The sequence below is a fragment of the Uranotaenia lowii genome, chromosome 2 (genome assembly GCF_029784155.1).
Source record: "Uranotaenia lowii strain MFRU-FL chromosome 2, ASM2978415v1, whole genome shotgun sequence".
Classification (NCBI taxonomy): domain Eukaryota; kingdom Metazoa; phylum Arthropoda; class Insecta; order Diptera; family Culicidae; genus Uranotaenia; species Uranotaenia lowii.
Window position 1 is genome coordinate 7725231 of NC_073692.1, and position 24206 is coordinate 7749436.

The 24206-nt window shown below is 36.2% G+C and overlaps 1 protein-coding gene across 13 annotated transcripts in view; it reads left to right on the plus strand.

The window, feature by feature from the left end:
- Positions 1–24206, plus strand: part of LOC129746935 (protein turtle) — a 142735-nt gene that overhangs the window by 111522 nt on the left and 7007 nt on the right. For 8 of the 13 annotated variants that reach the window (XM_055740886.1, XM_055740891.1, XM_055740885.1 and 5 more), the window contains 7 exons: positions 5525–5807; positions 12659–12900; positions 14970–15240; positions 21197–22051; positions 22198–22278; positions 22891–23304; positions 23959–24031. In XM_055740886.1, the coding sequence (XP_055596861.1) occupies positions 5525–5807; positions 12659–12900; positions 14970–15240; positions 21197–22051; positions 22198–22278; positions 22891–23304; positions 23959–24031 (2219 nt within the window). Of the gene's footprint in view, positions 1–5524; positions 5808–12658; positions 12901–14969; positions 15241–21196; positions 22052–22197; positions 22279–22595; positions 22677–22890; positions 23305–23941; positions 24032–24143; positions 24156–24206 lie in introns of those variants that run through there. The other 5 variants (XR_008737413.1, XM_055740893.1, XR_008737414.1 and 2 more) reach the window with 5 other exon arrangements.

The following is a 24206-nucleotide window of genomic DNA, read 5'->3' on the forward strand; positions in this document are numbered from 1 at the left end:
AATTTCAAAATTCACCACTTGAAATATAGTAAATTGATAGAAACTTCATTCCTGCTTTGATTAGAACGAGAAAAGATTCAATGAAAAAGAGATTCTAATAAAAGAGCGAATTAAATACTCTTTCATGTTTGTACGTATCAAATTCGAATATAATTTTTTTGCAAGTCTTTTCTGAAACTCTGTTCTTCGTATTTTGAGCTCAAAATTTTCTATTTGGAAACAAATTAAGAATTAAGTTTTTATCAATTACTAAAATTTTTTGTGGTGTAAACTTTTGGTTTAGTGTTAAGAAAATCTCAAAAAAAACATTGATTATGATAGTTTTCATACAAATATCAGTTCATAAAAGATTGAAATTGCCGGTTAGTCGATAATGAACCTCAATTTTGAACCGTTTCCATTTTAGACAGAGGCAATCGATTTTCATGAAACTCTACCAGGCAGTATATCAATCATTTTTACATCTTTTGGCCATATTTCAAGTATTTTCAATGAAAATTGTCAAAAATACAGCCAATTTTGTGAAGCATTCTCAAATTTCCCTTTTTCACGAGAATGGCTGTATCTTTTTTCCAGTCATAATACAGTCTTCAAATTTTATAGAGTGTTAGTTGGATAATTGAAGTAGATTTTGGGAAAATTTCATGAAAAAATATGAACCCAGACAGAAATGGTCACTGGTCAAATTTCAAAGCGAATTCGCTTCTACACCGATTTCATTCTTTTTCGAACGCAACTTTACATACATACAAAAAGTCGGTTTGTTTAGTGTTTAAACTCATATCACAATCTCAAATGTTAATCTGTAATAAATCAGGAAACAAATCTGCAATTAAAATTTGTTCAAATAAATTTTGAGGAACATGCACATTTATCTAAACTTTGCATAACGTTAGGCGTTTTTTATTACTTAACCCTTAACTTAAAAAAACTTAGTTTTTTTAACCCTCTTAAATATTTTTTTTAATCAGCTGAAAAATTCAGCTTAAATAGTTTACAAGATAGATTACATTAAAACTTTGTTCAACGAAAAACTTTATCGTTAAGGAACCTTTTAAGACAAATTCTTCAAAAATTTCATAACCGCAGGGAATAGGATACCCTAGTTTGAGTATTTTATCGGTTTAAGGTTTTACACATTTCAACCATTTTTTCCTCAATTTTAAACATATTAAGACTGACTCATTGCTATGAATCTATACGCGACTATATTTTGATAAGATTATTGTTAAGGTTATTCTACAAATAAGTGAGATATTCCAACCTTATAGAAAAGTAAATATTATTTGTACATATTTTTCGATATGATGGAGTTTATTTCTCGACTTTAGCCACGGGGTTTATTTTTCATCTCTTATTCCTCACTAAGAATCTTGCTTTTGGAACTCTTAGATCAAACTGTCAAAAAATAATTTATTTAGAAAAACACATAAACAAATGATTTTTGAAGTTAATTTTCCGAAAAACAGGACTATTTTCATTTTTTTTTATTAAGTAATGTAATGTTAAGGAGTGTATTCAAAAAATGAAATGCAACACTTTGTATTGTGAATAACATTTGTATTCATGGATGGAAATTGATGAAGTTTTCAGTGAAGCCACCTAGTATTATGTTATTTATAGGTACAAAATTTGGTGATAATTTGTCAAGTGGTTTTTTAGAGTCCAATACTGAAGTTGATTGACAAAATTTTTGGGCATGATCAAGAAAAAAATCCATGGGAATGGGGGACCCAAAAACAGCTGGAAATCAATTATTCGGCCAAAGTTCACTTGGTAAAACGTTGAAGAAGTCCAGATTATCCAATAGCGAGCAAAAAGTTGGATAAATGTGAAGATGATTGATTCCATGAAGATAAGGAATGTGAAAGGTTTTTTAAGCTCATCTCGAAAATATCAATAAAGGAAGTGATGAAAAAAGATAAATCTTCTGACTAGTTTGTCTAGCTGACTAATAAACAAGACTGACATTATTCCTTCAAGGTAGAAAAACCGTCCACCGGTAAAATAAACAAAATACGGTGGTCAAATCGTGCGCAAAATATTTGGACTGCTAGTGGAGAGATATTTTGAACAATTTCGTAATAAACGGCAAAACGAATACTCTATCGGTCACCTGGCAGGTTTCCAGCCGGAAAGTTTTCGTTGACTAGTTTTGCCTGTATCCTCCGGAGATAAACAAGGAGAAAAAAAAACTATCTGGGAAAACTGCACATCACTCAGTGTTTCATAACGATGGACACAAAAGCTGTGGCAAAAAAGCTGCCACCAAATGCGACCGTTTTTCCTGCAAAGCACTTCAATAGGTCCCTTAAAGTTTATACTCTGTTTGAACTGCATCTGGTTTGGTGAAGTGGAAAAATATCATGTTTTGTGCCGAAGGAGAACAATCGACTAAATTTGTTATAACTTCGATCAATCCCAAATTTTGAGCTATTCTGAAAGTCAAGCTTCCGTAAACAGAAAACGTAATCAAAATTAGCCTTTTTTTTAAAAAAAAAATGGTAGTTTGTAGTATGCATTATAGATGGCGGATGTGTTGCCCAAAAATACCAATCGGAAAACTTCTTCATTGGACGCTACATCAGAAACCACTTGTCAAAACATCACAAATATTTGCACATGTAAACATTACATTACCAGGTAGCTTTGCTGAGAATTTTATTCATTTCCATCCATACATTGAAAAGTTTTTCACAAACCAAAGTGTTGCATGTTTTTCGAATACACTCCTTAGATAAATACATTTTGAAACATTCTGCACAAACAATAAGTTAAATGATGTTTGGCTTGATTTCATGCTGATTTTCGAGAACTCCGTCTAAAGGCGGAGTTGGGTTTTTGATGGTGAATTGATTTACCTGATATTAGATCACTTAAATAAGTATATAAATTTAATTCAAAAGCGTTTATTTGTTTTGTCAATCAAATAAGAGAAACCCCCTTCAGTTATTCGATATTAGCGATATTCTTAACTTAGCCTTCGCTTGTAGTAACGCAGAGCTCTAACCATAGCGTTTACCGATTTAGCTTTCCACATTTTCGCGAAGCAAAGTTATTACCGAGGTCACAATTAAGTAATTATAACGAGTACCTACTTTTACCTCTCGCCCTTCTTCTTGGTTGCCTTGGGGCAGTCATCAGTTAAGCTTGGTTCGCGGAATCGGAAAAAGGTTCGGGTGGACAAAAGTGCCCTTTGGGGCCTTCTCCTCAGTCGGATATCGATCCATTAGCGAGTAGTTAGATGATGGCGTACGGATTTGTTCCGTTCAGAAAGCGTTGCTGGCCCTTTGGCCATCATCCGGTTGCCAAGATGCCACCACGCACAGTGGGAATCGTGAAGCTCGAAACAGTTTTCTGAACAAGTTCATTTTAAAAGATTGATTTGTTTGTACATAATTATTTTTAATTCGTCAAGGTTTCAACTACTTTCTTTTAGTCCAGGAAATTGATTTGATTGATTCGTTTCCAATGGATTGTTAGTGAAATTTATTCTCTCTCTCAAGAGACCAATGTGATGTGGCAAGCGAACGTCGTTCGGTCTTGAGCCATCAGATTTAATGAGGTGTCGCCGTCACCTTCACCACCATTCGTGCCCAGTCCACCACACAGGTTGAAGAGAAAAATATAATCTTCGGGGGAATTCAGATTTCCGGTGCCCAGGGCCCGCGAGATGGGGAATAAAAATGAACTTCCCTACCACAGTCCTCTCTCTTTTTCTTCTAAGTAAGGTCACAATTTAATTCGCAACCGGACCATTCTTGGAGCCATCAGGCAGATGCAAAAAAAAAACATAAAAACGGATGTGGTTTTACCTTTGCAGAGGTTGCGAAAAAATATGTTGGCATGCAAAATGTTCGTAAAATGGAAAAACTGCAATGGTTTTTGTTTTTCGCTCTCACAACTTTCGATGTGATCGTTGAGGCGTATCAATCACACAAAAGCAAACGACACGAGACGGGATGATGATGATGGCCAAGCGTGTGGAAGTGGTCTGCGGTCTTGAACGAAATATGAACTCTTGGAAAGACACAAATTATCACCCAATTTGGAAGATCGAGTGATGTTCAGATAGTTGGATGCAGTATTTCGAATGTTATCATTTCAAGAACGTAAACCAAATTTTGATAGTATAAATTCAGGCGTTTACGTTAGTGAACAAAAATTGTGTTTCGCGTGATTGTAATTGTTTACAGCTTTAGCTTTCAATTAGTATTTCATAAGGAATTAATACGAGTGTTAACTTTATTGTTCTGACTTCTATGGTATCTGTCTTTTATGATTGAAAAACTTTTCGATAACATCACCGAATAAGGTGTCCTTTGTCGAATAGAGCTCTCGTTATTGACTTAGGTAAGAGCTTCATCTATTTTTCAAAAGAGACGGCAAACATTCTTGAGTAGAAAAGTTCAAAATTGAAATCATATCCCACGGATGAAATTGACTGACGGTAGAGCGCAAAGAAGTCTTGTTTCCAGTAGATACTTATGAGTAGGTTGCTTGCTACTACACACTCGAAACTGCACCAGGCAACAACTGTCAAGTGTCTATAAAAGCGCTTTGGATGGAGAAAAAAAGCTCGCCAAGCTTTACTAGTGTTGATAGATGTCTGTCGGAAAATGGAAAACCAAAATGTTTAACCCATCCAAAATACATGGGAATACTGAGCGTCAAGGGTTGTTTTGTGCTTTGGCTGTGGTGTTAGACGATCCTGAAACTGCTACTAGACTCAGCATATGTGAAGGGTTCCACCGGAAATCTCAACCGAAAGCTGCGGCAATGATTGACGCCGCCTTCAAATACGATATCCTTTTAGCTGAACGTGTTGCTTTTTTATTCATGGTCTACCTAATCCAGAACTTATATTTGAAAACTTATGAATAAATGAATCGATTTGTTGGAGATACTGATAAGCAAACTTTTGCCGGGAAGCTCGTTTTGTAATTCTTGTCGTATCGTTCTACTATCATTTGAAAAGCATGACATCGAGTATTATACGCTGTTTCTCCTTCTCTTGTTGCGCTTAAATTTACAACAACAAAAACCATAGTAATTTTACTAGCGAACGTTCCGTTGTAAGTGTGTTCTCTATTATGGACCTTTTTTTCTCATATCGAATACTCAATCTTGAAGCTGTTTGCAGCCATTTCTTGCTCCTTTTTTCTCATTATTTTCACAACGTGATTCTAAAACCATCTTGCAGCATGCGCTCTTCTCTAGTCTTCTTCATTTTATCAGTTTTGCTATCTTTTCTATCACTATCACCTCTGCTCACTATTCTCGATATTCTCAATACGTAAATTGATACGATATGGAAAGTAATCTACTCTCTAGAAAAGACTGGCCCTTTGTCTCCCCTCACTGCTAACGGAGGGAAAAAAAATTGAAACGCGATAGAATCATCCTCTATTATGCACGGCAGCTAATGAACTTCTTTCTCTTCTCCCCATTTCCCCAAACTTTTCCCACCCAAAAAATTAAAAAAAATCCAAAACGAAAAACCAACCCCAACACAACATCACAGGGCCAAGAGATTCCAATCTACATCTGGTACGAGAGCTATCCGACTCACAGCGGCGAGGGATACGAGGGCCGGGTATCGCGGGTATCACCGGATTCGAGCTTTGGCGCGGCCTCGCTTAATCTGACCAACATCCGGGAAACGGACCAGGGCTGGTACGAGTGCAAGGTAGTGTTCCTGAATCGGCCGCCGAAGCAGCACAAGAACGGCACCTGGTTTCATCTGGACGTGCACGCGCCACCCCGCTTCAGCGTTACGCCGGAGGACATCATCTACGTTAATTTAGGTGAGTTTCGATACTATCGTTTGTTTTTCGGTTTCTTCTACTTGTATTTAGTCTTTTGGTCGAGACTGCTTTAAGTGATTAGCATCAGATTGGTTTTTTTTTTCAAACTACGCAAAAAGCAAATATCCTTTTTTGGAAATCATTTTATCTCGGAGAGTTAAAGACTGAAAAGTCAACCTTAAATGTTGTGAAACCTATTGAAAATAATGTTTTTCTTGATTAATTGTAGCCATCGCACAATGGGGAAAAAAGAGTATAAACAGCGAAGAAATTCAATATATTCCTTTCAACATGAACCAAATCTATGAAAATATACTTCCCTGTAGTGAAAATGTCCGGAAAATCGATTGGCCATAGTTTCAGATGCCGCACGAGCTCTCGAACGGAGATTTAGTGCGAATTTAACCTATAATTACTCAATATTTTTAAAACAATCCAGAAAAACACTGATTCGAACATGAAAATTTTAAATTAAATGAATCCTACCTTGTGTGATTTTTTTCCGAGAAATCGAATGAAGGCTGTTTGATCCACCGCATGCATCGTCAAATGAATTTATTCCCCCCCTTTTTCTCAATATTGTTCTATTTATTAAAAAAAAAGTTTGTTCGCACAGAAAAAAAATGGGACAAATGAACCATCATGTGTGATTTTTTTTTCGAGAAATTGAATTAGGGCTATTTGAGTCATCGCATGGAAACTGGAGTTACGGCTTAAATATAAGAAAAATGAGAGTAGAAACTGCTATAAGTCCATTTTCCAATGCGTGCAGTGGCTCAAATAGCCTTCATTCGATTCCTCGGGAAAAACTACACAACAAAAGTTTAATTTGGTTCAAAATTATGAGGACAAAAACAAACATAACTCCATTTTACAATACGTGCGGTGGCTCAAATAGCCTTCATACGATTTCTAAAAAAAATCCCTTTGCATTAGTCTCATATCGTTCAAAATTTCAGTTCCTATTATTCTTTTTCGGAAATATGTGAAAAATTTATGGAATGGAGGGGAAAACAGCCATAATTCCACTTTCCGATGCGGGTGGTGACTCAAATAGCCTTTATTCGATTGCTCGATAAAAATCACACAAGATAGGTCTCATTTGGTTCCAAATTTTCAAGTCAGTACTTGCTTTATTGAATATTTAAAAATGTAGGGGAATGAATGTTAAATCAGTTATAACTCAAACTCCGTTTTCCGATACATGTGGTGGCTCAAAATTAGTATTTTTCTGGATTGTTTATAAAATATAGGGGATATTAGGGGTTGAAAAGGCGCTGTATTTCCGTTCGTAAACCTGTGCGATGTCTGAAAGGCCGTCGTCGTCAATTTTTGGACATTTTCAAAAAAGGGAAGTAAAATTTCATAAATTTTCAATTATCGGAATAAACAAAATTGATTAAGAAAAAAAAACGATAATTACTGCGAAAATTTGTCCACAATCAATATTTCGAAACGTTTTTGTTGAAGAATTGACATGCTTATAAAATCGAAAGTCACAACTTGCTTTAAAAAGTATTTTAACAATTTCAAAGTGGATTTTTGTCATTTTTGTAATTTGTGTAATTTTTGTAATTTTTGAAATTTTTGTAATTTTTGTAATTTTTGTCATTTTTTGTCATTTTTGTCATTTTTGTCATTTTTGTCATTTTTGTCATTTTTGTCATTTTTGTCATTTTTGTCATTTTTGTCATTTTTGTCATTTTTGTCATTTTTGTAATTTTTGTCATTTTTGTCATTTTTGTCATTTTTGTCATTTTTGTCATTTTTGTCATTTTTGTCATTTTTGTCATTTTTGTCATTTTTGTCATTTTTGTCATTTTTGTCATTTTTGTCATTTTTGTCATTTTTGTCATTTTTGTCATTTTTGTCATTTTTGTCATTTTTGTCATTTTTGTCATTTTTGTCATTTTTGTCATTTTTTTAATTTTATTCATTTTTGTCATTTTTTTCATTTTTGTCATTTTTGTCATTTTTGTCATTTTTGTCATTTTTGTCATTTTTGTCATTTTTGTCATTTTTGTCATTTTTGTCATTTTTGTCATTTTTGTCATTTTTGTCATTTTTGTCATTTTTGTCATTTTTGTCATTTTTGTCATTTTTGTCATCTTTGTCATTTTTGTCATTTTTGTCATTTTTGTCATTTTTGTCATTTTTGTCATTTTTGTCATTTTTGTCATTTTTGTCATTATTGTCATTTTTGTCATTTTTGTCATTTTTGTCATTTTTGTCATTTTTGTCATTTTTGTCATTTTTGTCATTTTTGTCATTTTTGTCATTTTTGTCATTTTTGTCATTTTTGTCATTTTTGTCATTTTTGTCATTTTTGTCATTTTTGTCATTTTTGTCATTTTTGTCATTTTTGTCATTTTTGTCATTTTTGTCATTTTTGTCATTTTTGTCATTTTTGTCATTTTTGTCATTTTTGTCATTTTTGTCATTTTTGTCATTTTTGTCATTTTTGTCATTTTTGTCATTTTTGTCATTTTTGTCATTTTTGTCATTTTTGTCATTTTTGTCATTTTTGTCATTTTTGTCATTTTTGTCATTTTTGTCATTTTTGTCATTTTTGTCATTTTTGTCATTTTTGTCATTTTTGTCATTTTTGTTAATTTTGCCATTTTTGTCATTTTTGTCATTTTTGTCATTTTTGTCATTATTGTCATTTTTGTCATTTTTGTCATTTTTGTCATTTTTGTCATTTTTGTCATTTTTGTCATTTTTGTCATTTTTGTCATTTTTGTCATTTTTGTCATTTTTGTTATTTTTGTCATTTTTGTCATTTTTGTCATTTTTGTCATTTTTGTCACTTTTGTCATTTTTGTCATTTTTGTCATTTTTGTCATTTTTGTCATTTTTGTCATTTTTGTCATTTTTGTCATTTTTGTCATTTTTGTCATTTTTGTAATTTTTGTAATTTTTGTCATTTTTGTCATTTTTGTCATTTTTGTCATTTTTGTCATTTTTGTCATTTTTGTCATTTTTGTCATTTTTGTCATTTTTGTCATTTTTGTCATTTTTGTCATTTTTGTCATTTTTGTCATTTTTGTCATTTTTGTCATTTTTGTCATTTTTGTCATTTTTGTCATTTTTGTCATTTTTGTCATTTTTGTCATTTTTGTTTTATTTTCAATTCTTTGTCGATATCAATCAGATTTGTTTATAACTCTGTAAAAATAATATGTCACCGAAAAATGTTGCAATTCTTCGCGTGGTCAACGAAATTCTGAAATTTTAATAAGTTTCTCTTTTCGAAACATTTTATGGTCTCATATTTGCTCTTGAACATTAAAAATCGATTTCTGTGATCAAATTTCGTAAAGAATCCGAAATCTGTTTCTTGTTGTTAATATAAACCCGGTTGAATCATCATTGGGAAATAAAATTTGATTCGAATCTTGGTTTTGCATTTTAGAACCCAACTAGATGCATTTTTCATATTAGATACTCATCATTTTGGTATGTGAAAAAAAATTATAACAACTATTATAACATTTCAATTTTTAATTGTTTTACAAAATTGGATCTTAAGATTTCATAATGGTGATCCAGAAGTGAAAAATCTATAACATTTTCATCATTTACAATTTTTAGTTAAATTTTCAAATCGAATTTCAAATAAATAAATGAAGAAAGGATTCACTTAAAAGCCGAAAATTCTGAATCGTTATAAAGATTTCTGATTGAGGGTTTTGATACAAATTTCGCTTGTTGGTTCAAAATTAAAAGAAATTATTATTTGGAATTTAGATTAAAAGATCGTTGTCAGACTCAGTATTCAAATTTTGAGCTCAGGGTCATAAAACAGGATTCAGACCCGGAAATTAAATAAAAAATTCAAATTAAGGTTCAGCTCGAATTCAAGAATCCCAGGTACAAAATAAAATTTGGATTCATTTTAAAGATTTCGTTTTCTGAATAATATTGATTTTAATTTTTCCCATTCGAGTCCGAGGCTTTTGCGATATTCGAGCTCATAGAACTTTACTCTTAGATAACTTTTATGTTGTTTGATTTTCATCATTATAAATTCTCGAAACATTTTGCCTAAACTTTGTGGATTCCGTTGGTATAAGGGTATATACGGACGATAGTATTGACGAAAAATTGGCCTCAGCCATAACCTCAAATTTTGATTTGCTGGCGGCCTCACCAGTGATGCTAGGTGCGTTACTAAAATCAGTATTTGCTTGTTTTAAACTAATTATAATATTTCTGAATTGATTAAATTTTTTAACTATCAACTGCAGCTAAACGTTTGAATTCATTACGGGGCGTCCATAAATGGATGAAGATAAGCTATCTTTTGCTAATGAATGTTCAAGGTGAATGAAAAACATCTGAAATATATTTTCATGTACTGCTCGGTAGATTAAATAAGAGTTGTTTCTAACTTCTAAAAGAATGCAAAATCATTCACTGTTACAAACAAGCTTGAGTGAAAGCCCCGTCTTTGTTGAATTTGAAAATAATCGCCTGCATGCTCTGACTATTTTAAACAAATCCACATAATTCGCTTCTCGCTTAAGTGTGCGATACAGTAAGTTGTTCTTTCGTTCAGGTAAATGATGCGTTTAATTTCACATTCGAATATAAATTTACGGGAAAGTTGCAAATTCTCAGTACTCATGAAAAGGTTTTTCAATAACAATGCTTTTAATTGCATAATCATCGTTTTCCAAATATCAATGCACTTGGCAGCCCTGAACACCCAAAAAAATCAAAACACGAACATCTGTGTATCACTTTTCCACAGGGCGAATTTGTCGATTTTAGTACCAGAAAATCGCTTTTATCGTGCGCCCTTTTAAAAAATCGATTCTGTTCTCCCATGGTTTGAGGTTAGGGCTGAGGCCTTCTGTTAAAGTGGTGTTCGTGTAGAACTGTCAATATATCCTAATAGGGTTTATTATTATTCCGAGCAATATTTAGCAAACTCACAATGCATGGTTATTCTGACAAAGGCACAAAAATACAATTGCAAATTTGTTTATCTTCTATACTTCAACCCTTCAAACGTCTTTTATATAACTGAGAATAGGTTTTCGTAAAGAGGGGAAGTAGGCGTTGGTTGAATGTGACAGACGTGTTTTTGGAGCTGATAATTTTATATTACCAAAAATTCAACAATTTAATGTAAATTTAAATTCGGATGTCGATTTTTTAATCAGTAATTCCAAAAGTGTTGAAGTGATAGTTAGTTTTATCTGTAAAACGCCGTTTTATCGAACTGTCTGGTGTTTTGAAAAATATGATCATGAATGGGAGTTTCGAAATCAAAGGGAACTTAGAGCATAGTTTGAGAAATTATGGTCTGTGGAAGAAATGTATGTGAGAGAAACCGTTAATTGTTTGCTGTGATTTTACGATTGCTTAGTTGATCAAAACCTGTAAAATGCAGTTGGGACTGGGAGATAATATCAGAGTTGTTGACTAAAGGAGCACCGAATTAAAAAGTTTTTATTCACATGGTGCAAATGAAGAGGATGGATTACGATGGTTGCCTCGATTTCATTTTTTATTCCTTCCAAAAAACTATTTGGTTGGAATAGTTCCAAGGTTAGATGATGAGTATAAATGAATAATTATTTATTGATATAATTTTCAAAATAGCTTTACTCTACTAAAGGTCGTCAAACGAACGAAAGACTGAAATGTGAAATGAATTGTGGGTTCAAGCCAGTAGCGCACTTGCCAAAGGAGTTGGAGACTGGCGCAAATTGCGATTGACGTAGGATAACGTATGTTAACTTTACTAAGCTTAAAGAGTCCGAAGCTATGAAATGAACTATGCAAAACAATCAGCGTAGCCAATGGGACCACAACGTGAAGATGATCTTGGGCGGTCAGGATGATATTTAATTTAAATATGAACTTCTTGGCCAGTATTGCATAAGTAGCGCATATGCGTGAATTAGACACCCCTTGCCGAAGTATTGCCTTAGAGTAGGTACCGGTTTGGAAAATTGCCTGAGGCCCCAGGTGGAGTTCGTAAAATTCCTTCTTCGGTAACCAAAAAAAAGCCAAAAAAAGCCAAAAAAAAACAAACAAAAACTTAAAAAAACGTACATACATACATACATACATATATGAGAATAGGTTTTCGTAAACAATTGCACCAAGTTTCGAAATATTTGGTTTTATCATGCCACAGAAGTACATTTCCAAAAAACTCGACGTAACTTAGCTATATTAAATTTTAAAAATATATTCTTTTGCTACCGTTTTTTAAGACATTCAAAACCTATGGAAAGTAATGTGAGAAAGAATCACGGTGGAATGCAAGTTTTGGCTCTTCTGTCTTAAAAAGTTGTCGACCACTGCAGTGTACTGCCCTAAGTTAAGTTTTTTCAGGGTAGAAAAATTGAAGCTTTGAGCGCTCATCAGTTGACACTAACGGCCAACAGAATTTTTAATTTTTTTAATTGTTAATATTTGACATGACCATTTTGTGATAAAAGTTTCAATACGCTGCAATCTATAGACGAGATTCAGCATGTGCAATTAAAGAATGAGAGGATTTAATTTCTAAGATTATGAGTTAAATTTTTTGGTATTTTAGTGGCATCTATTCGTTCTTCAGAATATCATTTCCATATTATAACGAGATCGACTTTAAACAAATTTTGAAATTTTTGTACCTCCAATTGACTGCGTACTTGCCATAGCAGTTTTCTTGATGTACTCAAATCAATACTTCTATGTACAAAAGTATCAAATATTAAAATATTCCAATCAATTGTTTTTAGACAAATAACTAATCACAGCTCAATCCAGAATAATTTCAACTTTAAATATGCAAGCTAACATTTTATATAACATTTCGCATTTTTCTTTCTTTTCCACCAAAGGCGACTCTATCATACTCAACTGTCAGGCAGATGGCACCCCCACGCCGGAAATCCTCTGGTACAAGGATGCCAACCCCGTGGATCCGTCTTCTACTGTTGGCATCTTTAACGACGGTACCGAGCTACGGATTAGCACGATCCGGCACGAAGACATCGGCGATTACACGTGTATCGCGCGCAATGGTGAGGGACAAGTCTCCCATACTGCCCGTGTTATAATAGCGGGCGGCGCTGTAATCATGGTAAAAATTTTGACTAAGAACAACAACAAACCAAAAACCAAAAAAAAAACTAAAAACAATCAAAATCTACTCATCTACTAACCAGTAACTCTGACCTGTTTGAATTCTGTTCTACGTGTGTGAAATTTCTTGAGTACTTTTTTTCTGTTTCTTCTAAATTCTCTTTCAAACAAAAAATAACTTTTGTTGTTAATTTTTTTCCAATTACCTACATTCCCCGTAACAAACAAACTCGTGTTGTGTTGTGATTTCATTTTTTGAGTAGATTATACCCAATCATGATGTTGATAGAGCTCCAGTTCCCAAAGCTGTTGTAAGCTGTCGATGTTAGTCATATTTTGAATGTTAGGTTGCTGTCCACACTTTGGACAGACAACAAAAAATTGGCGTCGGTAATTTTCAGTTTTTTCAACAAACGGACTTCAGGGAAAAAAATGTTACCAAAACACAAACCTCGGAAAAAAAGCCATGCTACTTACTTAGGAAATGAGTGCGCTGTCCCGCTGATAGGCGTTTATTTATTGAATTAATCATTAACTTCAAGAACGAAAAAAAACCATCATGAGCATAATCACCTTGTCATTTGAAGCCTTTTTGCCACTTAGTTTTGATGTGAAATGCTTCCCAGTTGAGTTTTTTTGTTCGTTTTCATAGCCCCATCGCTAGAGCCTTGCCGTGATGAAGTGAAATAATCATTATTCGGCTTAGTTGTTTTGCTTAGTTTTCATTTTAACATTTGGTATGTCAATCAAGATCCGACGTAGTATCGATTTCATTGTAGGAACTCATCTTTTACGATTGGTGTTTTTTTCATTGCCGTCAAATTCTTAGTTTTCCCAATGCCTTACGTGCTTTCATAGTTTTCCGAACAAATGTGAACATGTACGGATATTTTAAAGAAAAATTCAATCATCTTTCAGGAGCTTTGAAGTTCTTATCAAATTTTCGCAATCATTTAAAAAAAATCCCATTGCCTTCCGCATGTAGGAAGTTTTTTTTTATTTTCTAGACATTTATAATCTGATCAAATGACGACGTTTCCGTGGATAGATTTCCGTCTTTGTCAACGGACGGAAATCCAGTAGGTAAATTCTAGTCACATCATGTCGTCGAGCAACGTCTTCCGTAACACCGATAAGACCTCCCTGGCCTGTGCTGACTGAGACTGGTACTTTGCTATCTACAAAGCCAATTTTCCTCCATGATTTTCTACACTCCCTGTGGACTCGAATGTCGAGCTGAGTGATAGACGAACGAGTGAAGAAAAAATGAAGAAGCCATTCATTGCTTATCGAAATGCATTGATTTTAAATTGGCCTTTTCTCTGCCCTCCCACACCCACTCACATTGAATCTCCACGTGGCAGCTTCTAACATTACCAGCCTTACGTACATTTATCAGCACAGGAAAGGGGGGATGATTGAAAAGTAGTAGATATCTACTAACAAAAAAGTAACCCTGCTGGCATCTCTTCGATAGTTTCTTCAACTAAAACATACTTCATCTGTCGTCTATGCCACGCTCTATAGATCTGTGTAATCCATCTTTCGTCGTTCGTTGCTCAGCTTTCCGTACATGTTCACAAGTGTGTAGCGTAATAATTCCTTGTCCTGTCTTTCATCTCATTTCACATCTTCATGTCTCGTATAGCCTTTCATTTATCTCAGCTCAACTCTCTAACAAAAGGAAAGCTATTGGCCTCATCTAAGACTGTGTGAACCAGCTTTGAAGCCAAACGGCCAAGTTCCATTTCCACCTACTTTTGAGTTGGTTTTCCATTTTCTTTTCCCTATCAGTTTTGCGTTAGATGTTAACATCTGTCCCCCCCTTCACAAGACTGTGTCAATCCCGGGATCGGGTGTCAGAGCGCCCTCGGGGGGAAGATGTCGTTCGTTCGATAGTTTGATTAAATTGCGATAAAAGCTCGTCCCGATATCAAACAATTGGATGTAGGACCTTTTCTTCCCTCGGTGGGCGATTGAATGCCCTGTTTCCTTGGAAAATCTTGGACAGTGCAATAAATCAACAATCTTACGTCACACCGATTTTTTTTTCGACCAACCCTAAAGGTGCCGCCCACTAATCAAACGAAACTGGAGGGAGAGAAGGTGCAGTTCACCTGCGAGGCAAAGGCGATGCCCGGGAACGTGACCGTGCGATGGTTCCGCGAAGGTTCCCCGGTACGGGAAGTGGCCGCACTCGAGACGCGGGTCACCATCCGGAAGGACGGCTCGCTCATCATCAACCCGGTCAGTGCCGACGATTCCGGCATGTACACGTGCGAGGTTTCGAACGGCATCGGTGAACCACAAAGTGCTTCGGCTTTTTTAAATATAGAGTGTAAGTATATAGCTTTTCTCTTTGCATATTTCGAAAATTAAAATCCTAAATTTAATTGAGTCTAGGAATGTCAGTTTCTACGATGGGAATTCCTTGAAGTATGCGATGATTTCGATCATAAGCTTCAAAACGCTTTGTTTTGAATTGATTGAAACAAGAAAAACTAATTTCGCAAAAACTTTTACAAACTAAAACATTGACTAAAAAATCAAAAACACTGGTTCATGGCGTCGGTGGTAGTCCACTATCAGACTTTCGACCGTAACGATTCAACAAACTGAGGAGGCTACACATCGATAGAAACTAGTTAAAGGAAGCTTCTCTGAGCGATCACATATCATTTTTTGGTTCGTTCGCACTGCAAGTTCCAACTTGAACCATGCTTGGCCTAAAGTAAATGTTCTTAAATAGAACTAGCTGAAATCTGATCTTGAGCGGACCTATTTATTTATTTTTCCTTAGATCTAGGCAATGATATTTTTTTATAATCTTGTCGAAATGTTGAAAAAAAAAACACTTTTCCAAGATCTTTTCATACAAGCTTTGTCATTTTTGCTTAAATGTATGAAATGAAATAATATTTTTAGCAGCTTAAAACATACGCCTTTTCTGTGCAATTTTCACCAATCTATGCTGACTATGAACGTTAACTTATGTAACCCTTGGCCGTTATGAACTAATTCCTTTTGACTAGCATTTCTCATAAAAAGCATCACTCGGGGTTTTGTAACGAGTTTTCCATCAAAATATCAATAAATAGCGTAGTTTTTTAAATAAGAATATGATCTTTAGTGGAACTACTAGCTTTAAAAATCAACCGCTAGGTGAGCTGTTTTTTGTCTTAAGTCTCACACGACGCAGTTTTTACTCCTGAAAGTATGCAGCACCTTTGTATTTTTTTAATGTCAGCTTTAGGGTCACAAAAAATGAAAATTTAAGTTCGATAAGAGCCGAAAATTAATGTAATTTGTGTCACGGCGTACCAAACCAGAAACAAAAAAAGTTAGTTTCACCAGAAATGTTTTTGATTCTGAATTTAGATTTGGAAACAGTGAAACCCCTTTTTTTGTTTATTGAAAATTGCTAGCAAAATGTGAAATATTAAAAAACACGAACGCTTTGAAAATAAAATTTTAGTACTTTTAATTTTATTTTCACTAATATCATTAGGATCGTTCTTCCTCGAAACCTTTCCCCACATATAAAAAATATAAATAGCTTGCTGCCGCCTTCAAACAGTTTGCTCTTCCGGGACGTTTTCCTGGTTTGGTTCTTCACTATGTTACATGCGAGTGCATTTCCGGTGCTTTTCGAAGCGGCAGTTGCATTAGCATGATTTTGGATAATTTCTAAAATATCCAAAACTAATGTTGTAAAATCAAAAATTTATGGTTTCAGAAAAACATCTTAGGTGTATCCGTGTATCTTTCACTGTAGATCGTACAGGAGAATGCTGACGAGTATCGCTTCACTTTACTTTGATAATCGTTTATTCCAGCTTTTCTTCATGTATCCAGACATGACCATAAATCCAATTGACATTCGAGATAAGTCAAATCTGGCCGGGATGTCCAGATATTATTAAACTTCCCGAGTTTATTCACATTATTTGCTAAATCAAATGAAAACAACTCTTATTTCTTTTTAAATAGTTTTAGATATTGTGTTCAATAACGATTTAAAAAAAAATCAAAAGGAGCATGAATTTTGCCATTATTAAAAAAAAAATCGGAATCGTCCTGAATGCCTGACCGTGTGGATACGCGTGGTTGGAAATATGGTATGCTTAAGGTTGAAGATCATCTTGTTTTTAACAACTATTTTGAAAATATCTTGCTCAAATCCGATCTTCATCTTATTCAATATCAAATAAGCAATTTCAAACTGCTAAGCACCTGTTTTTCCCAGATTTCACAGCAACACAATCTCTTTGGTGATAAACAGTTTAGAAGCTTCAAGTCATCTGATGTCCTTCCTGTCAGTTATTGGTGACCTTTTAAAAATGAGACGACCCCTTCTTGAAAACAATAATCGACTCAAAAACATTAGGGGCATTAATATGAAGAAATGGAAGGAAATTGAAATAATCGCTTTTGTTTTTTTTAATAATAGATTATTTGGCCGAATAGTTGAAAAGGTCAATATTCGGCCGTTCGCCGGATACCACTATTCGGAACATCTCTAATTAGGATGCAGCAAAAAACAATAAAAAGGCCTGGTTCTTTGCAATAGCTCGATGCAATTCCTCTTGCTGTACTGACTGCTAGCATTTAAGAACCGAGTAAAGTTCTGAAATGGAAAAACAGAGGGCAAATTAATTTAGATTTTTTATATTTTTCACTTGAAATTATTTTGAAATACAATTCTATATTTGTCTAAAATATGGGTGGCCAAACAATCGCCATGTGGCCCGCGAAGCTTTACCAGATATTACCATATTCTCAGAACTGATTTTTTTCGACAATTTGGAAAAAATGTATCTAAACCTAAACACCAACAAAATTCGAAAAAAGTATAAGAAATCTCCATAATGTCACATAATGTTATTTAAAAATAAAACAATTAAAATAATGATTTTTAAGATTGTCAGAATTAATTTTACCCAATTAAGGTAAAATTTGCCATCACATATACTGCAGTGTTTTCTATTTGTCTTTTGATAACATAGATACATATTTCATTTACGCTTTACTTGAAAAAAAAAGTTCTAAAAATTTTGTCATGACCAATGGGAATGGTTTTTTTTTCATTTTCAACTTGTTCATTTATTTATTTATTTGGATCCTAGGCTTTAGCCTTTTATCTGAGTTAAAACTTAAATGAACACTCACTTCTTATTTTAATGTGTTGTAAAACATCTTCTAACACTAGTTTTAATTTGGTCTCTGGACATGCTCAAGTTGATATCTTTGACATATGCGTTGTAGAGTGCCATCATTCTATACATAGGTTCGTTTCGCGCGTAATTCTGGATCCTATTTGTAAGCTGAAATGGCCTTTTTTTTAAATTTATCTAGTCTTTGCAGACATTTAGAGATGTTTACACATTACAAAAAGATACTATCTTATTCTACTTTTAAACACAGCCTTAGAAATGTTAAAATCAAAGTTACTAACTATTTCATTGAAACGAGCACAACATGTATCCAAAGGGTTGTTTTGTCCGTATCTGGTTCGTCTAGTAGTAAGTCTGAGGAACTCCTGCGTCCGAGTAGATCTTACAGGAGCGTTAAACGGAAGTAACGACAACAATTCTGGGCAGTCCACATTATTCTGTAGAATATCAAAGACAAAGAGCCGTTGTAGAAGAATGCGCCTTGATGCCAGTGTCGGCCAGACTCAGCAACAAACAGCGCTGTTCGTAAGGCGGGAGGTTCAAGGCGTCGTTCCATGGTATCTGGCGCAGAGCGTATCTGAGGAAGCATCGTTGTACTCTTTCGATCCGGTTTGCCTGTACAACCTGGTATGGAGCCCAGATTTGTACTCCGTATTCGACAATGCTGCGTACAAGAGCACAATAAAGTGCTTTTAGGCTGAAGTAGTCGTTGAAGAATTGCGTGTTTCGTCGTATGAAGCCAAGAACCGCAAAGCCCTTAGCTGTTGTAGTCGAGATATGCTGCGAGAAAGTGAGCTTGGTGTCCAAAATTATGCCAAGGTCCTTGACGATGGAATTGCGGCTAAAAGTAGTCGATGACATTTTGTACTCGAAGTTCAAAGGTTGACGTTTACGAGTGAAAGATATGACACTACATTTAGAAATATTAGGAGCCATACCATTCTGATGACACCACGTTAGAATTGAATCGATGTCTTTTTGGAGAGCACAGCAGTCAACTAGTGAAGCTATGGTACGAAAAATCTTTAGATCGTCGGCGTACAACAACTTATCCGATTTAATGACAGCGCATAGATCGTTAGTAAAAAGAACGAAAATCAAAGGTCCCAGATGACTTCCCTGTGGAGCTCCAGAAGTGATTCGAAAAGGCGTCGAGTTCACGTTGTTTAGTCGTACGTAAGCTGTCCGGTCTACGAGATAAGAGTTGATCCATTTGCAAAGCCAATCAGGTAGTCCTATCCGACGCATTTTTTCGATGACAAATTTGTGCGGTACTCTATCAAAAGCCTTGCTCAAGTCTACATAAACTGCATCGACTTGTTGACGTTTATCCACCCTAGTAACCAACTTCGAAACGTACGTCATAAGATTGGTGGTCGTAGATCTACGTTTTATGAATCCATGTTGATCTTCAGAAATACAGTGGTGCACCGATTGATAAAGTACGCCATAAACGAGGCTCTCGAATCCCTTAGGCAAACAGCTTAGAATCGAAATCCCTCGGTAGTTTTCCACTCGATGCGCGTCGCCGGATTTGAGGATTGGAGTGCGATTTTCCATGCGGTGGGAAAAGTACCTTCCGTTAACGATTTGTTAAAGATGATCGATATTGGTACGGATAACGGATCGGCGCATTTCTTATCCAGAATTGGAGGAATGCCATCTGATCCAGGTCCTTTTGTTTCATCTAACGTAGACAGCTTCCGGAAGACGTCGTTTGAGGAGAAATTCAGCAAAGGAAGGTTGAAGTCACGATTCGGCAAGCTACTTAGGTATGATTCGCATAAAGGTGGTGTGTTAGTGCTAAGAACACTCTGAAAGAATGTCGAGAATTGTATTGCAACAGCATTTGGCGTTTCGGCAGTTTCATCGTCGTATGTGGTCACTTGAGGTATACTCTGAGTACCCTTTCTTTGTCGAACGTATGAACAAAAAGATATGGGGTACCGTTTCGGAACCTTTTTCTCGCTTTACTCAAACGATTGCGAAGGTTACGAAGTTCGGGGTTTAGCCAAGGTTGACTTACTCCAATACGTGAACGCCGTTTTTAACAGGAACAATAGCTCGGAATAGTTCATGCAATTTTCCATAAAAAGCTTCTACCACATGATCGATTGAACCATATAAAACACTTGGCCAATCAACAGCAGCTAAAGACTCATTCAGAGAGTCGAAATGGCCTTACGCTGCGCAAACTGCTGCGTCCTTCGTTGGGCAATATCTGGGAAAGCATACGGCGAATAATACCTTCCACTTGCTAAATCCTTCAGAAACAATACATCGATTGATTTTCAACGATTTTCGTGCGAATCTAGTCCAACCAACATGCACAAAGCACGGTAATCCGGCATTGTCTCTTGCCATCCAAGGTTTCTCAGTGCATATTTGAGGAATTCCTTTTGGACTCTTTCTAATCTTTTAATGTGGACGTTGAAATACGGTTTCCAAAAAATGCTTGCGTACTCGATTGTTGTACGAACTAAACCAACATAGATTTTCACGATAGTATATGGGTCATTCAACTCATGACAAATTCTGCTGATCATTCCAAACATAGAGTTTGCTTTGGCTACCACTTGTTCTATATGTTTCGTGAAATTTAGTTCTTTGTCCAATTCGACTCCAAGATCCTTTACCGTTGTCTTCCTAGTAATTATCAAGCTGGATAACTTTCCCGACATATGTATTACATCAAAATTTGAAATTATGGAAAATTTTTAAATGTTTTCACAGAATTTTTAATTATTGTGATTAAGTACTAGGTAATAAACAAATATAAATGTTGAGAATCTTGATTCCTGAATTAGGTCTTCACTATTACTGTTTAGCGAAAAGGCCGATAAATCAAGTAACAAACATTTATCGCCGTAAAATCTTTTTCTTTTTAATTGACCTTTTGTGATTTTTGATGGCATATTATGAAAATCATTGAAAGCCGGGAAAAACTCATTCACTAAAGCCGATCACTGAATTTAAAACAAATGAATACAGGTTTTAGGTCATGTTTTTATTTACTCAAATAGAAGACTGGCATGCCTTGGACTTAAATATCACCCTCCTACATGCAGAATAGTATTCAAAACAAAACATTTACTGATGTTACCCTTTTTTATCTTGCAGATCCTGCCAAAGTGACCTTCACCCCAACAATACAATACTTACCGTTTCGTTTAGCTGGTGTTGTACAATGCTATATAAAAGCAAATCCTCCTCTACAATATGTAACATGGACCAAAGATAAAAGATTACTGGAACCTTATCAAACAAAAGACATAGTTATAATGAACAATGGTTCGTTGTTGTTCACTCGGGTCAACCAGAACCATCAGGGACGATACACCTGCACGCCGTACAACGCGCAGGGCACCCAGGGATCATCCGGCCACATGGAAGTGCTGGTGCGGAAACCTCCGGCCTTCACCGTTGAACCGGACCCTCTGTATCAGCGGAAGGTTGGCGAAGCGGTCGAAATGCACTGCGATGCCCAGGAAGCCGAGGGAACGTCCAAGCCAACGATCACTTGGCAAAGGCGAGACGGCCAACCGTTGCAGAAGAACCGAGTCCGTATCATGAACGGTAACATCACAATCGAAAACCTACGGCGATCGGACTTCGGTTACTATCAGTGTGTGGCCTCGAACGAGGTGGCCACCATAGTATCGGCCACTCAGCTGGTGATCGAGGGAACGCAACCCCATGCGCCGTACAATCTGAGCGGCACGGCAACGGAATTTTCCGTGACCCTATCGTGGATGCCTGGATACAGCGGAGGACCGGACTACAAACAAGACTACACCATCTGGTACCGGGAGGCGGGCGTATCGGATTGGTCCACCATTCCGGTGACGCCATCCGGAAGCACTCAGGTCACCATCAACCGACTCTCACCGGGGACGACGTACGAGTTCCAGGTGATCGGCAAGAATGCCCTCGGCGATGGGATGATGAGTAAGGTGATCACTATACGGACGTTAGGTGAGTTTCATAAGACTGTTTTCTATCTTTTAACACAACGTTTGTCTGATAGCTCCTTTGGGGTAACAGAATAGAAAGAGTTTATACATTTAAACAAACAATTCAAAACCGTTTAATCCCTTTACTTAAAATGCCTATGCTCAAAGATGTTCAAAGTCAAAAGAAAACAACAACAACGACAGCTGCTCCTAACGAAAAAGAGTTTAAGCACGCTCCGGATGACTTGGGTAAGAAGTTGATTCCGTAAGCCATGAGTATTCTAGGTGGTGCCAAGACACCACCTTTAAGGATTGCTCAAAATTTTTGAATCACGATCTAGGTGCTTTTTGCTTCAACATCACTCAATCAAATACACAACCGTCACATGAAACAACGATTTAACCTTCATTCGAACATGAGCATGCTCGTACGGAAAACAACTTCATCTTGATCATATCGCACGACAAATCACACCTGAAAACCATTTCCCCCTACCTCAAGATTCATTCACAACACACAACATTCTATTGGCTTGTTCTCCATTTTTTCTCTTGTGTTATTACAGACATTCTAAATTATCACAATATTTTGTTTCCGACCGATTCGACCGGATCAACCTTCTTTCCGCCCGTTTTCCGACCCACAGGTATTTATTCGCTCGATCGCATATTGGTTTCACATTCCGGTGGCTTTTTGTATCCTCCTCCGCTTTCCCCCTACTTTTTTCATCTTTGCACATTACCCTCACTGTACACGATTCACCACCTCTCTGGGCTTATTTGCATGGCATTGCAGGATTTCTAAACTTAATTTACAATCAACGCCTGATCGCTAATCTCTCGAATGAATTCCCCATACAGGACCTAAACCAGGGCAGCCGCGAAACGTGTCCGTGCTTGAAATCCCAAATGGGTTCCTGATCTCGTGGCAGGTTCCACTGGAGCGGCCTCACCTAGTGCAATTCTACACGATCAAGTACCGGACGGATGCCCAGTGGAAGACGCTGAATCGAGGCCAAATTCGACCGGAGGAAACATCCTACCTGGTGAAGAACCTGGTCGGCGGTCGGACGTACTACTTTCGGGTGTTGGCCAACTCGCTCAAGAGCTACGAAACGAGTGAGGAGATCAAGTTTCCGGTGCCTGCCCGTGTCAAACACAAAGCCATCACGGCCGGCGTCGTCGGCGGTATTCTGTTCTTCATCGTGGCCATCATCCTGTCGATCTGTGCGGTCAAGATCTGCAACAAACGCAAGCGGAGAAAACAGGAAAAAGGTTCGTCCAACCGTTGACCATTGCTAGCAGGTGTGCCGTAGTCAGGGTGTATACTTGTTGCTCTATCCTCTGTTTCCCGGATGTTGGGACTTGCGCCAAATTTGAGGCATATTAACATTAAATAACTACCATTTTTTCATATATTTACAAAACACCTACCACGCACTTTAGTTAGTTTAACATCCACATTAACATTCATACTGTTTCAATGAACTATCATGCAACAAAGAAAACTGTTACCAGATTTGATAGCTCTTGTACAGATCCATACTTTTTATTAAATCATTAACATTTAGTTTCTTAAGTTAGTAGTTGGCACATTTTATCCATAAGCATTATTTATTTTACCATTCGTATACCCTTAAAAAAGGTAAGTAAGACTCCATCCGACCTGTGCACACATTTTCATTTGCAAATGTTCAATCATTTTCAAAGACAAAAAGATCAATCAATCAATCTAAAGTTGCGCAGGGAGGGTATACGCCTTGATGAGTGCCAGATTATTCGTCTGCCAAAAATGTTTGAAGCGAGCAAATTCTTTCGGCACCGATTGGCTTTACGCTTCACAACCCTAAGTGTGCAGCTGGCCAATCGGGCAGGAATGGCTCGGATATTACAACGCCCGTTTAACGTGAAGAAATTATCCGATTGCAGAACTCAACATGGTAACAGCGCGGATCACGGACCGCAACGCCCTAAGCCAGCATCCACCGGTGCCTTTGCGAAGGTGAGTTATCTCTGTGTTTGAACTTTTTTCCAAAAGAAAACTAACCCAAACTGAATATTTAATCGTACAAAACTTTCTGTAATTCATGCCTTCCAATAAATTTTACACAAAGTTAGAGCTAAAGGTAAAAGTAACTTTTTTCTATGTTTTCTCGAGAGATTTTCTAATGACAAAT